At 42.9% G+C, this 16054-nt stretch overlaps 1 protein-coding gene across 1 annotated transcript; it reads right to left on the bottom strand.

Moving 5' to 3' along the window:
- Positions 1–2732: 2732 nt before the first annotated feature.
- NPY1R (neuropeptide Y receptor Y1) lies at positions 2733–4610 on the bottom strand. Its single transcript, XM_008933128.3, has 2 exons — positions 3885–4610; positions 2733–3767 (listed from the first exon to the last, which is right to left on the bottom strand). The coding sequence occupies exons 1-2, from the start codon at positions 4581–4583 to the stop codon at positions 3309–3311; spliced, it is 1158 nt and encodes a 385-aa protein (XP_008931376.1). The 5' UTR covers positions 4584–4610; the 3' UTR covers positions 2733–3308.
- Between the last annotated feature and the right edge of the window lie 11444 nt (positions 4611–16054).

Below are 16054 nucleotides of genomic sequence, written 5' to 3'. Positions count from 1 at the left end.
CCAGAATGACTGAAAAATTATAGTGAAACGTGAAAGCAGCTTACCCTGTAAAGAAATTTAGCATATAGAGGATGACAAGCCATGCTGGAGCACGAAAATAAAAGAGAGGATCAATATTGGTCCTCTGGTTGTTGGGAAGGGAAAGTCTCCAGAGGCTTTTGAGAACTCCAGCATCAAGTCACGAATACAAGGACAAAAATACCGCTCTCAGTAGATATGATCTATGCCCTGCGGATGTCAGGTCAGCACCTCAGAGAGACTACTTTTATCTCATAATAAATTCTTCAGAAGAGCAATGATTTTGACTCTGAAATTCTCCGAATGCATTTTCCTGCTGGACACTCTTTACACTGTATTCCTTTACACTGTCGTTTGAGGCAGAGCACACTGTGCTATTTGTATGACAATGCACCAGCCTGCGTCCTTAGCAGAGGCTCAGAAAGGTTTCTTGCAGGGAAACAATATAAGCCTGATTCTAGGACAGCAGCGCAGAGGAAAAATGGTTCCTTGAGCTTAACAAAGATGAGCAGAAGGAATCCTCCCATTTACAGTTCACCTTGTTTATCAGGTGTTGGGAGGGAAAAACACCTGACACATTCTCAGGACACAGTATCAGATGGGCTGCAGGATTTGAGATTGGACCTCAAGCAGGAGAAATGCTGACATAGGAAGAAATATGTTGCTATCCCACTGAAGATCTCCAAATTTTAGCACACACCTGTTTTAGGTCCCTGAACACTGGCAGGCTCCTCTGAAGTTGCTCCAACACCTACTCTGTATACACCTGATTCAGGCTGATCAAAAATTTCCAGCAAACTAATTGGAAAGTTTCTCAAATAATTGAATTTTCTTCTTCCACTCCATTGAAAGAAAGAACTTTAAAAAAAAAAGGGGAAAAAAAGGAAAAAAGCATGTAAAATTCAAAAATTCATAGTGATTCTTTTTGTAATGGGAAAAACCCACTGTGACATTCTTAATATATAAAAAAAGGCTGTTTTTCTACATTGTATCTCACTGTGAAACTACACATGGTTTAGAAGGTGAAAATTGTTGCAAAGTGAGAGGGAGACCCTTGTCAAATTTTGGGAGACCCTTGTCAAATTAGTAGCAACACATACCACAGAGAACCACAAAGAAAAAGGAAATCTCATAAAATACAAAAGGCCAAAGCTCTGAAAGAAACTTCTGTCTTATAATTAATTTTCTACATTCCATCTCTGTTCTCAAGCACAGAAACCTTTTAAATTAAATTATAATCCAGTAGAGAAATACATGGAATTATAATGCACAAGAACACATTGCTACTTTAATATTCTACACTATTTATAAGACAGCACAAGACATAGCGTTTTAGTTTTAAATTCTGGCAACTCAAATAATTTTAATTTCTTAGGCATTTATCTATGTCAAATTTAGAACACATTAAATTCACCATAACATCCTGAGATCTTTTTGCTCAGAAATGTATCAAGTCAGATTTCCATTCATGCTGCATTTACATTTATATCCATCTTAAAGACCCTCTTGTCTGCCATAATGATTTCAAATGATCCTCTTGAAAGAAAGTAGGGTCTATATTGTATTTTAAAAAGCTGATTATTCAAAAAGACCTTGATTTTACAGCAAAGTACACTGTATGACACAGAACCTCAGCTGGTTAATATTGTTGTAATTTCATTTACAGCAGTCAAGTTATGTGGGTTTTCCTCAACTGGGAATCTAGTCATGAATATTTTGTGTAATTAGAGGATATGTACTTTAAGCAGTAATACACAGAGCTCTATTGTATATATTTGACAAGTAATTCCATACTTCAACTGAATGTGGAAACTGTGAGTTTGGAAGCTAACCATATCAGTTATACCCAAACTTTATCCATATACTTCTTTTAAGTTTTGCAGACCTTGATTTAACCATCCATTGTCTTTGAGATTAGAATCATAGAATAATAGAATCAACCAGGTTGGAAAAGATCTCCAAGATCATCAAGTCCAACCCTTGATCCAATGCTGCCATGATTACTAGACCATGGCACTCAGTGCCACATCCAGTCTCAGCTTAAAAACCTCCAGGGACGGTGAATCCACCACCTCCCTGGGCAGCCCATTCCAATGTCTGATTACTCCCTCTGTAAAAAATTTCTTCCTAATATCCAATCTAAACCTCCCCTGGCACAGCTTAAGACTGAGATTATCTGGGTTTATGCCATTGCATCTGAACACAGAATATTTTGAGGTTATACATAATTTATATAGGTCAACACTAATTACTATGAAAAGACTCAGGTAGCTAAAGCTTATATTTTTTAATATCAGACCTGATTTTCACTGTCACCTGCAAGGATGATATTGCACCTTGTCCATACAGAGAACAGTCCCATCTCCCTTTAGATTCTGGACATAGGTCTCAAGGAAACTTTACATGGTTCATAGGCCAGGGACAGATGGTATATTTCATCCCAGCAACACTTAACTCCTGTCAGTGATGGCAGATGAAAATGGGGTTTAGGGTTTTTAAATTAAAAAGCCTGTGTTATTAAAACCAGCTATAATCAGTTGGGACTGAAGGCCTATTTATGTTTTCATTTGCTGTGGTGAAGCATCAGAGTTATCCCATTGTGCACTGTGGTATTACTATAGGGTTTTATTCTTGTAAATAAGAACAGAATTTCTTTCTTAATCCTTTCTTTGAAACTAAGTGATCATAGCCTGAATTGCCACTGTGAATTAGAAAACTGTACGTCACCATTTAAACATATTCTACAGGTCTCACAGAATCCTTTTTTTTGCATGCCTACACTGATTTTAGAGGATTTTAACATCAATCAAAAGCTGAATTAAAAAAGAAAGAAACTACTCTTCAAATCAGAATTTCCTCATTTTATTCTTTGGTGGGTGTCCTCTGTAGTGACAGTGTCCCTGTGGTTCATGTTGTTTCTAATGGTCTTAGATAGACACTCCTGAAAACTACTTCTTTGAAAAAATATAATCAATAAATAAACCTTTCTGCTAAAGCACATAGCTGTACAAAGAGAACAGAACAAAAGACAGTAGATGAAAACCATAGGTAGTAGCAGGTCTAACTCTGTCTTATAATAAAATTCAGATACAATTTCTGTGAACATTAAAGCACTAAAAGGGGCAAAAATGCACAGCGTATAATTTCAAAGTGACAACAATCAAAGTTCCTTGGAAAAGGAAGAAAAACATTACTCATTTTGTACTTGTTATGTAATTTCACTTGTCCTTGGACACATTTCACCTGCAATCACACTTCAAGCAGTTTGGTATGGAATTTTTATTACTCCTTTATATTTTTTCATCATCATCACTATTTATTTTTTTAAATGTGACTGGGCTTGCCTGTTTCAAAGAGGTTTTTGAAACATCTGTGTGCATGGTGGACATGGCTATAGTCTCATAATCCTCCTCACGGGAGTGGAAATGACAAAAATGAAATAAAAACTGCAGGTCCCTTTGGAAGTTCTTATTGAGAAACCCGTAGAAGATGGGATTCACACAGGTAGAAATCATGGCAGTGAGGTGGCAAATCAGGAACAACAGGTTGTGGCTGCAGGTAGCAACAGGCAGAATTTCATGATTCCAATCAAACACGATATTGAAGATGGTGAGAGGCAGCCAGCAAACTGCAAATGCGACCACTATTGAGATCAGCATGATGTTGATCCTTTTGGTTTCAGAGGATCTGTACTTACTGTCTCTCATCTTGTCCATCATGTTGTTCCTTTTTTTCAACCGTATGTATATCTGCAGGAAATTCAACAAAGAGAAACACATGGAATAAATTAACCTACCACTGTCATCTTTGCAAGGATAAACAAACATCAGACAAGAGGATTGTGTTGCAAGAGGATTCTATCTTACCTTCAAGTAGCAAATAAATATAAAACAGAGTGGTCCAAAGTACTGAATCACCAAAAGTGTTGTAGTATAAGAAAGCCTGGCAGTGTCCAAGGGGAACAGGTCCAAGCACACATATTTGTCTTTATATTCATCAAATGTTACATTTCTAAAGGGCTCATCTGTTAACACGTGGTAGATCAGGAAAGGCAAAGAGGAAGCTGTGGCTAAAATCCATATGGCAGCAATCCCCATGTAAGCATGTTTGTTGTTCGGCCTCCAGCCACGGGGATTGATGATCAGCTGATGGCGCTCAATAGCAATGAGGACTAAAGAAAAGACTGAGACGGTGATGGAGGCACATTGCACAAAAGGGTTCAGTTTGCACATGGCCTCCCCAAAAATCCAGTGGTCCATTAAAGTATACACAAAGGTAAATGGAAGACACATGATGGTCACCAGGAGGTCAGAAAAGGATAGATTGACAATGAGGATGTTGGTAACATTGCGCATCTCCTTTTGTTTTAAAATAATGACAATCAAAGCCAGATTCCCAGAGACTCCCAGAATTATCACAGTCCCATAAGCCAAGGCCAGAGTGAAGACCATGGCCAAAGGCACACGGCAATCCTCGTCCTCAAACTGCAAGATCTGCGAGTTCGTCTCCGAAAAATTCAGGTGACCGGAAATATTTCCCAGTAGGGCGAGGACCGAGGTATTCATGTTGTTTCCAACTCGATGCCGCCCTTCGCCGCCGCCGCTCTCATCCAGACCGCTCCGAGTTCAGGACGCGCCCATCGGTCCCGCAGCGGAGCCCGGGCCGAGCCCGCTCCTCAGCGCCGCATCTCCCTCGCACCACCTGGGGAGAAGGGAAGGAGCGGGGCCGGTCACCTCGGCACAGCGCCTGCCCCCGGGTCCCGCGGGAGCGGAGCCACCCGGCCCGGCCGGACCCGCACGGCCCCAGGGCCCCGCGCAGGGCTGCGGGAGCCGGGCTGCGGTCCGCGGGAAGGAGGCAGAAAGCAGGACCGAAGCGCGGGACTGCAAGCGGAGACACGACCCCACACCGGCCCGTTCCCTCCGGCACAAGTTACACGGAATAGCGAGCTGAGAAGCACTTTCAGACTTCGTCGGCGCAGCCTTCACTTTATGCTTTACATCTCCTTTTCATAAATTTAATCTGCAAACGTCTGATTTCTCAAACTGCTCTAAGTGAAATGACATCCAGTCATCACATGAGGTGGGGAAAGCCCATCTGACCAATGTGAGGGGCGGAAAAATGACTCTAAAAATTACTGTATTCTTTTTTCACTAATGCATAGACTTGATGTTAAGTGACCGAGTGCCCACAGCAGCACTGGCACCGAGTCAAAGGCAAATCAGGAACTCTGAACAACTTAATCTCAGCTAACAGGGCTGTGCAGCACAGGAAGAACAAAACAAGACAAAAGATGGCAAAATTTAAACACTGAAGAAAATTTCTTTAGCCATGCAACACAAATAAGCATGCTTAAATAACCATCCTTTTGCAAGGCCTTGGATTTTAAAAATTTGAAACTCAAGCATGTGTGTTCAGGAGGAAAATTAAAATATAAAATCAAATAAATTGATAAACAATTAATAAACAATTAATCAATAACCTGACACACCTTTACTTCAACTCAGCATTAGTGGCACTGAATTCTGCACTGAGCCTGGAACTTTCCCTCTGCCATGAGCTAAATTTATTGATCACTTAACCTTAGGTTATGGTAATGAAAGTAATGCCTCTTAAAATTCACACAAGTCCGTTTCAAACACGTCTCCATATGGCATTTATCACAAAAGCTGTAGAAACATTGCCCACTAAAATGTACTTCATGAAAAGTTACCCTGAATAGGCGAGCTTTTGATCTTAAATGATACTCGATAGAAATCTCTGTGCCATCTAAGTCTCTGGAGAAGAATCGTCTTTGTCTGTTACTGGCAGCAGACACTCTTTTAACCAACCACATGCTGGGGACCAGACCTGGGGCTGCCTCCTCCCTAGGGCAGAGCCAGTGTGTGAGGGATGGGCTTGCAGCTCCAGCTCCTTCTGAGGGTCAGCCAAAGGATGACCATGCCAATGCCATGTCTTCTCACTGCTGCCGCCGTCATGAGCTCACCTCATCTCTGCTGGCTCTTTATAATCACCACATAGCTGCATGAAACCACAACAGGCAATGTAGCTTGTGTGACATTTTACTGTGAAAGTTAACAGCAGTGATTTCAGACAAAAGGCATCTCTGAGGTTTGGCTACGCTGATTTTCAAGATAGCTAGGCACACAGCTGGGCATTCTCTCTCAGACTTGCTGCCTCTGCGAACTAAATTTATTGGATCTTCTAGTCCACCAAATCTGTTTTAGGGTCCAATAAAGAAATTTCCACCCCCAAGACCTCTTGAAGCATCACTTCAGCCAGAGCCAGAAGTAGGTGCTTTACCCAAAGGGAAAGCGTGTGGGTGATGTGGAGAGCCAGGGCTTCTCAATTCCTGCAGTATGACTATATCATAGTCCAAAAGTCACATCTGGATTTAACCATGATCTTCACCTGCACTTGTACAGCACGAGGTGGGCAGTCCAGCCCTGTGATTCGATGGGATGACAGGCAAGGAGGGAACTGGGTAGGTTCTCTCACCAGCTGGGATCAAACTGCACCCAGCAAGAGTGTCCTGGGTTTCAGGCTCTTGGTTTTTCTACTCTCTTAGACAAGCTCTGCTCTTGCTTATTTATTAAATATCAAACTCAAAACCAGAAAATGCTACTACTCCTTCTTCCCTCACCTTTCCCCATAGCAGAGATGCAACCTAAGAGCATGTTTGGGAACCAGCTCAGAAACACGGCACTGCTGGCAAGTGACAAGGAGTCCTTCTTTCCTGTCCCTCTCCAAAATGGACCAGACACCATGAGGGGATGAAGTTGCATGTCCTGGACAGCTGCACTGTTCCTTGTCCTCTACCCCATCAGCTCCCAAGTCAGAAGCAGAACCCTCCCCACTCCCAGGAATGCTGGCCTGGGATGGGGAAAGCCCATAGCTCTGCAGACCCCTCTGGGTGATTGCACAGTCTCCCCCACCATGCACACCATCCTGACTCTCCATGAGAATTTTGGACACAAGTTTAGCAGTAATAGACAGAAAGGGTGAAATAATGTGCTGTGAGGTGACTGGAAATGCACTGTAAAACTGTTGGAGCTATTCCAAAGCAAGCACAAAATGCTGTCAGCCCAAGCCGATGGTTCACCCAGCCACTTGCAAGTCCAACCTGGAGCCTACCCCTCCCTTGGATTTTGTCACCTGCACCTAAGAGAGCAAGCAAACGCCAGCCTGACCGGCACACAACCACCCACAGTCATGGGAAAGCAATCGCAGGGGAAACTCACCTTGCAACTGCTCTGCCCGTCTTTGATCTGCTCAGAGGCTGACTCGGGAGGCTGGATAGAGAAGAAGGAGTAGGGAAAGGGGAAGCATTCTCTGGTATTTCTCCAGCTGAGATCCTAAAGATTGGTGAGGAAGGCTAGAGACTCCCCCTTAAAGCCGAACTCCACCTTACCCCAGTATCACATGATGGTGCTCTGCTGAGTACATCCTGAAAATCTCACTGCAAGCACATCACCTTTAAACTGCACATCTGGGGGTGGGTTGCCTAGTAATTCCGAAACAAATGCAATTAAATATTGAAACAAAAGAGGCGGGGGGGGGGGGGGGGGAAGAGCGCAAGGAAAAGCTCAGGAAGGGAAACAGTTTCAAATCGGTCTGCTTGTTTCAGCATTTTGTCTGCAAGTTATTGCCATCTTGTGGCCAAACTAAAGATGGAAATAGAAGCTTTTGGAAGGCGGACTAGGAAGAGATTTTAAGCATAAGGAGCAGGTTACAGAGTTTGGGTTTGGCTTTTTAAACAAGCACAACCAGCCTCTGGTCTGAATGGTGATGACTGGATCAATAAAAAATGTCAAGTTGCTGAAACACTTTGTTGTGCCACTCACAAAAAGCACTGCACTGATCTACTTTGATGGTTAGAAAACTCAGTGAGTTGGGAAGTCCATGAGAAGTTACCCATCTAAACTTAAGCAACACTTTGAAAATGTCCTGACAAAATCTGCAGGCTGTTTTAGAAGTTTAGATTTTCTGAAAAACAGAAGTTCCCTAACTATTCCAAGGCTCCAGATTAATTTTTCTGGTGTAAAGAGTTGCATGCTCTTACATTCTTACCTTCAGGCATACACCTATTATATGGCAACACTTCGTGGATAACTCTCAGCTAAGGAACTATGGTAATTATAGCTAAAAAATTAGTTGCACATACTAAATGATTGGAACATTTTTTGTAGAAGGAGTCTTATAGGAAGATTTCAGAACCTAGTAGTGAAGTTGATGTTTCTACTGTATTTCCAGGAGCTCAGCTCAACTGCATTGTAACTGCAGTCCTTGATGTAAGAAAGGAAAGTGCAGGTTGCTATAAACCAGTAGCTGTGGTGCTGCTGACATTTTAACAGCAGCAGCCACAAGGTAAGTGCAAGCTGTATATAATGCCTCTCAAGAACTTCAGTCATACATGGGTCATGAGCACTGCTCTTTGACTGAACAGAGCAAAGGTGGGTACACTCACCCAGGGATCCAAGCTGAAGGTCTCATAAAGAGTATATTTCTGTCTGAATCAGGGACACTCTAGGATATGGACAACTGAGGCCTCTTATTGCTATGGATGTGAAATGATTCATTCACACTACCAAAAAACAATTGTCCAATATAGAGATTTTTAAGGGCAATAGATAAAGCGCTAGACAGAGAAAAAGCTTTTTTTTTTTTGTTATGCCAGGATGTTCCTTCCCGCTACTTCTCTGTAATACTTTTACCCATATGGTCAAGATGGCTATTCAAAAAATTAAAACAGCATTCTGTGATACAGAATTGTGGTACCCTGCCAACAGGTATCCAGTGCAGAGATACATTTTCAGGACCAGTTCAGAATAAGAGACTTGGGTTTGCATAACAAGCCGGGGAGCTTCAGGGATGGCTTTTGTGACAACACACCAGGACCTGCCCCCATGCTGAACAGAATGGGTTTGATCCCCGCAGAGGCCATTCACTTAAGAGTTGGACTTGATGGTCCTTGTGAGTCCCTTCCAACTCAGAATATTCTGTGACTCACTTCCAAAAAAGAACCATTTTCGGCTAACTCCAAAATGGACCCACTCCTGGCCAGAGCAGAGATTCCCCTGCAACCTGTGGTGAGAACCATAAGGACACAAATTGTTTCCCTGCAGCCCATGCAGGCCCAGATGGAGCCATGCTGTGGTCCGTGGAGAGGAGTCCACATGGGAGCAGGTTTGCTGGCAGGAATCGTGACCTTGTGGGGAATCCACACTGGAGCAGTCTGTTCCTGAGGAAGTGCACCCCATGGAAAGGACCCATGCTGGAGCAGCTCTTGAAGAACTGTATCCCATGGGAAGGACCCCATGCTGGAGCAGGGGAACATCATAAGGTGGAAGGAGTGGCAGAGACGTGTGATGAACTGACCAGAACTCCCATTCCCTGTGTCCCTGCTCAACTCAGGGAGGTAGGACTTTAGAAGAGTTGGGACAAAAGAGTGGTGTTGAGCCTGGGAAGACAGGGGTGTAGGAAGTTGTGCATTTTTCCTTTGTTTCTCACCATACTACTCTATTTTAAATAGATTAGTGTAACACAGAGGCATTCATTTACTCCCCTCGTGAAATGCTATTGTTTCTGCCACAGAAATTTCTGAATTTTCAGATAGATATGATCTTCTTTCTTGTCCATTTTGTCATTAGTGATGAAGATCTCCATTTGAGCAGTAAATGAAGTGATTCATAATACTTAATTTTTAATGGTTAGTATATACAAGAATTTCAAACATTGCATAAATACAGGCAAAACAAACCTCTCAATTCCTCTGTTATACTATGCAAATATAATAGTTACCTATAATAGATCAAATATAGAGCCTACATGCCACTCAGTGACCTGAACTCACAGCGATGACAACAAATATTCAGAGTTATTCACACTGCAGACAGATACAAGGTCAGGCTTTGAACAGTGCAGTGGAGAAATGGAAAGGGCTGCCTCAGTCATTGAGTTTTCAAACATGTGCTACACTTATGAGTGTATATATATATGTATGCACACATGCTATAACCCAAGTCTTACTACAAGCTTTCTGCTTTGCCATATTACTGTGTGCCCACCTCAGATGACTGAATCTCTTGGAGCTGTTTCAGTCTTCTCTGAAGCACTTCACATACATATGAGCACTAAACACAGTAAAAAATAATCATTCTAATAAACAGAGATAGACCCTTTTAAAACTTCCCATTATAGCTATATAAAATACATGTTGTGCAGCAAATGCCGTGTAGCATCAGGTATTCTCTGTAAGAAAATCAGGCATTAGCAGGCCCTGGCTATTCTGCGCATCTTCAGTCTCAACACCAAGCTGAGAATCTCCACTTGGAGCTCCAAGCTCACAAAGATGTCAAATGATTTCTCAGTAACTTTAATTTTAGTGGTGATGACTGTCAGGACACGAGAACACTGGAGCAGTAAGATAACCATTGTGTTAAAGATTATCCTCTTCCAGGGAATGAATTCTTCAGTACATCAAAGGCACCCTGGACTGGAAGACTGTGTTTGTTTGTGTGTATATGTTTATTTGTGTGAAGGCATGACATTGCAAAATTTACAATGAACAGAACACAAGTATTTCCACTAAGGAAACAGAACAGCCTGAGTAAACGAATATAGAATTGCTTTGAAGTAAAAGCATTGAGAAGAGAACAAAATTTTTTTAAGAAACATGTAGAAAAAATATACCTAGACATCAATCCATTAAAATTTTTTCTCACTGCAACTCTCAAAATGGAAAAGGTGTTGTAAAATGAGCTGTCACTTTCATTGCAATGTATTGTCATGTGCTCAGGCAAAACAATTGCTCTGTAAAACTTAAAATACACCAGGTAGAACACTAGGAGAATCATTTGTACTTTCTATTCTGTATAAAACAAACTGAAGTCACCACTACCAAAATGAATGGAAACACTCTCTGAAGGGTTTTTTAACCTTATTTTTTATTGGTTTCATTTTCTAGTACTGAACATCAGTGCCATTGAAATACTTGCATTTCACATTACTCAAAGATAAGGGAACTCATGCTCCTTGGGGCAAAAGCCTGTCATCAGTAGACTAAATAGGTCTTTCGCTGTTGAGTACAATTTGAATAGCAGCAAATTCTCTGTTTGGATAAGAGCATGTTTATTCTGACACAGCTGCATCTGACACCAAACATAACAACACTTCATTTGACTGCTAATGTCACAAACCCAAATGAGCTTCATGAAAGCTTATGTGGTTAATCACTACTGACAGTCTCGCTGCTGCAGTTCCATTTTCAACAATACAGCCAAGTTATCCAGTGCAAATCTATCCTGAACACATAAAATATTACAAGGCTGCTTGAGATATAACCTAAATTATGTTCACCTGGCTAAAATACTAAGTCATGTTTTGTGTTGTGCCCACCCTGCTCCGTCCATTAAGGATTCAAACTTATGTATGCTCATACACAAGCTCTCATCTGGCTTCAGATAAAGTAGAAATAGGTCCCACAGTTCAGCATGATCATCCAGATGGGTCAATGTGCAGAATATCAGCCAAAAACTGTGATGACACACTAGGCAACAAAAATGACTAATTATAGGCTCACCCTTGGAAGTAAGCTAACCATCAGATGTCCTGCCTTTCATCACAAAGACAGCTCAGTCATTGCCACAGCTTCAGTAGTCCAAGGTTTGCTGCTTTATGCAAGGTAAGAACTGTGGAAGGGATGGGCCATACAGAAGCCAGAGATTAGTGGTATTTTGAATAATATTTTAATAGTACTTTTGCTGGGTATGAAGAGTTCGGTGAAAAATTTTGACCTACAGAAATGTTTTTTATGTATTTCACAAAATCTCTCAAATTCTGTAATAACTATGTCTTACCATTTACACTGTCTTGCCCCATGGATAGGTGCTGCATTTGTATCAGACTTTACAGTAACATTAGACTTTGACTCATGACAAATTTTGACTCAAGACAATCAACTTTATGCTGTGGAACTGGATATTAGGTGGCTTAGACTCTTGGTTTTCTCATCGACTTCCACTGGAGCTTTGAGTCTTCATGTCTTCAGTTAGCCTTTAGAGGCTAAATTTTCTAAGATATTAGAATGATACTCCCAAAAGAAAGATACATATAGGAATGTGGTAAGAAGCATGCCAAAATTAATTTATATTCATATAACCACAGAGTTCTCTGCTGTATTTTCTGTTTTGTTCTTCTGACTCAGGAATCTCAATCTTTTCTCTCTGATGCACCACTTTTCTTCCCCAGCTCCTCCAGAATAGGTATCTTTCATCATCACCGTCTCTTACTTCCTCAAGGACTCCTCTATGATTTCAACAACCCCATGGTGGCTGGTTTCTAAGGAACTTGTACTATGATCTGCTGTCACTTCTGCCATTCAATACCTCTAGACCTTTCCTATCTCTAGATTACTGATTTTATTATTCAGTAGTATTACTGGCAAGAGAGAGGTACATGAACAGTAAAAAGGAAAAAATTATAATGGTCTGAATAGTAATAGCCTCTGATGTGCGCAAGTATCAGGGATGAATCGTCCAAAAACAGCCGAGACAAATCTGGTGTTATTTACAGCTCTGTGGGGAAAACAAACAAACAAGCCCACACCTGCCAATACATTACTGGTTGAAGAACCCTCCTGAAATAAGACAACCAACAAAAAAAATATGATATTTAATTCTTAGAGAAAATTGCTTTGAGGGAGGAATACTTGTGTTACTGACTGCTCTTGATAACAAGCACATGATTTCTGGAGGCTGCTTGGGAAACTGTACTAGGTGAACTGAACTAGGCCATTTTAGAAATGGCCTAACAATGAAGGTACACTGTTTGTACCGTAATAAAGGTACAATGGTATCCCACATAAATCATAATTGTGCAATGTAAGAAACCTTAATTTCCCTCCTGTGAGCTCTACCAGCAAATGTGGATTTCTTTCTAAAGACAATGTCAGTCGGCTGACAAAAGTTTTGATGGAAAGATATAGTGTCTCTAAAGTCACTGTTTCCAGGAGGCAGCTTCCACTTCAAGTAGTGAAGCCAGAAATGTGGGAAACTCTGCTGGAACAAGGGACACCCAGGTAAGTGGGTACCCTGGGAGAAAGCCTTAATCACCTCCATCACATGTTGGAACCAGAGTGGGTTTTTGTCTTCAGATCAAATATTTGCGTGAAAGGCTTCAAAACCATCAGTGCTAGGTGGGAAGATGGTCGAAAATGCTAAGAACAGCTGCTCAGGCCTAAAAAGGATTAATTCTGTTCTCTGTTGTGACTAACGGGAAAGTTGTCTTAAAATGATGAGATGGATTGGCGCGTCACTTCCACTGTCAGCTCCCTGTGCTCCACTTGTACATGCAGTGATTCACCAGAAGTGGGTGGTGGATAATGCAGAAGCGAGTGAAAGATAGGATAAAATATTCCTTGCCATCCTGAGCTCATCTGCTGAAGATTAAGGTTATTTGTTCCTTGATCACTCAATGAGTATTTTCTAACCCAAGTTAAATAAGGAACCTAGCTGGACTTTTCAAAGGTTATTCAACAATATGATTGATCTGGCTGTTTTGTTTTTGTGTGGTACAGTCTCTCATAGGTTAATTATACTGACAGCTTTTCTGCAGTGCTGTGTTAATATCAACTGTCGAAGTAGTGCCTTGGCAAATGGGAAAGTCATTACTTTTTTGTGTCAGATTCTGCCACTTGTGCTCCCACAGACCTGCATGTCACTCAGTTCTCCAGTAGCTCTGTAATAGGACTATGATCAATGACTCTTCTTGTGCTAGAAGATACCAGCCAGTGAGAACAGCAGAATTTGTCTTTTCATCCTTTGTGCTATGACACACCCGACAATTTTTATGCTTTAAAATACTGCTCACTTAAGGAAATGCTCTGCCTTCCCATTGATTGTTCAGATAAAATTAAAACCACCCTTCAGATATTTCCTTCTGTAAGAACCGAGTTACTCAACTCGGAAAGGAAAACTGTTTGGGGGAAATCCATCGCCTCCCACCTGCTCTAAAATAAAAATCAAAGGGTGTTCGAGCAGCATGGATGAACACCTGCGGAGCTCCTCTCCAGCCGAAGCGAGGGGAGCTCAGGTCACCGCTCTGTGATTGCCTGTCTGTGCTCCCGCTTCCCGGGGACTCGCAGCGCGTTTCACCTTTGCAAAATGCCGTGTCCTGAGCGCCAGGTGAGGCATTGAGAGCATCCCGTAAGCACCGGCGAGCGCGGGGTTTATTTACCGACTCACTACATTTCCATGGAAACTCTAATTGTCACACCGTGCAGCGCCGGAATACCGGGCTCCAGGGCCGCCTGGAGCGGCCTCCCGAAATGCGCTAGCGCGGCGGCTCCAGCCCCAGCCGCCGGTCGCCGGCCCCGCCGGCGGGCGGCGAGTGCGGGCAGGCGCCGGCCCCCGGGGCGCGGCCCTGGGCCGCAAGGGCGAGGACCGGCGGCGCTCCGCCCAAGCGCCGAGAAGGGGCGCCTCCGGGCGGGGGCTGCGGCGCTCGCCTCTGCTCCCGCCCCGGGCGGAGCCTCGCCCGTGCCCGGCCCGGGCGGAGCCGCGACCGCAGCCCCGGCTGCCTGCCCTGCCCTTTGCCCGCTCGCCGCCACGCGCCCCTACCGCCCCCAAGATCCGCCCTATTGCCCCGCGGGGCGCCCGCAAAGAGGGAACAGCGCGAAGGTAACGCGGGCGGCCGCCGGAGCGCGGCGGGCTGGGCTGGGCTGGGCTGGCGCAAGTTTAGGCGGGGCAGCGCGCTTGGCCAGCAGTTGGGGCGGGACAGGGGGATTCGCTTGGGTGGAGGGGCTCAGGGACGGGGGATCTCGGCGTCGCGGGCAAGCGCGGGGCTCCAGACTAAGCGCGGTGCGTGCGCCCGGACGGGGCGGGGCGGGCGCGCAGGGCAAAGCGGCTGCCGAGCGAGTTGTGCGAGGGCAAAAATAGCAGTCGTCCCCGGTTTGGTGCCTTTGCCTCTGAGAGTCAGGAACTGCTGTGCTCCCTCGCAGAAAATGTAGCCGTGCCTTTCAAGTTTTTTGTTCTGACCAGTAAATAGCCCGTTACCTTCCATAACGTTTACTTGGAGCTCGAGATATATTCTTACTAGTTGGCTTTGGCATATTTCGGGAAGTTGTGTTCTTCTTGTCCCGGATAATGTTGCAGTTCTTCTTTCAGTTAGGCACAGAAAGAGGCATACCATTAACATGCATAGAAATCCGTTTTTCTGGACTTCTGAAGTAATTTCAATCTCTTGAATTCTCCCAGGTTCTCAGGCTAGCTTTTGCTGTTGCATGTAACGAACAACATCGGAAGCAGCAGCTTTTCATCTTTAGCTGTATTGTGAATGCAACAGTTGAGTGGTTTCAAATTTTGTCTCAGATTTATCTCAGTCTTTAACTATGTGAGGGCATAATTTCTCAAGTTGTAACAACACAGCTCAATGCTTTCCTTAAGCTTCCATAGTCGGGCAGTAACAGCCTGTCTTATTAACTATTTACAGCTGTGTAGAAGTTTAAAGACCTTCTCTGACTTTTTCTATGCAGTCTTGATATAACTCCAGTATTATGGAGGCAGAAAGGCTGTATTTCCTAGGTAATTTTGCTTCCTCCCTAAGACTATAAATCATTCACAGCTATAAAGATTAATTTTCCTGTTACAAAGATGGAACTGATTAGACTATACAAAGACCAGCCAGTCAGAGTTAATAGGTATTAATATTGTAGGATATAAGCTCTTAGCCATGAATAAACCTTAATGTAAGTACCTCATCTAATAGAAGGAACATTTCCTGAGAAAACAATTGCTTTCAGAGGATGATGGTTACCCATCTAACTTTTGTGTTCTTGAAAATTTCCCTTTAAATATTTAGAGAAATAGCCGGCCTATTAACTCTCCTAAATTGTCATTTATAGATTTTGTATTTTAAGTGATAGCTTTAAGTGAAATAACGATATTAATTACAAGATAGTAAAAATATTAGCATATTTTGGGTTATGTGGTACTTCTAACTCAGCTACACCTGAAAAATGGTTTCATTTCTCCCTGTCAATCTC

This window comes from Manacus vitellinus, unplaced genomic scaffold, assembly GCF_001715985.3.
Source record: "Manacus vitellinus isolate BGI_N305 unplaced genomic scaffold, ASM171598v3 scaffold_0_pilon, whole genome shotgun sequence".
Classification (NCBI taxonomy): domain Eukaryota; kingdom Metazoa; phylum Chordata; class Aves; order Passeriformes; family Pipridae; genus Manacus; species Manacus vitellinus.
Note: the sequence above shows the minus strand (reverse complement) of the source record. Positions and strands in the feature narration are given on the sequence as shown.

Bases quoted from the DNA above. Each gene is read 5' to 3' on its own strand.
- NPY1R (XM_008933128.3), bottom strand. From the start codon at position 4,583: ATGAATACCTCGGTCCTCGCCCTACTGGGAAATATTTCCGGTCACCTG. The intron at 3,768-3,884 runs GTAAGATAGAAT...AATTTCCTGCAG, and splicing joins TATTTATTTGCTACTTGAAG to ATATACATACGGTTGAAAAA.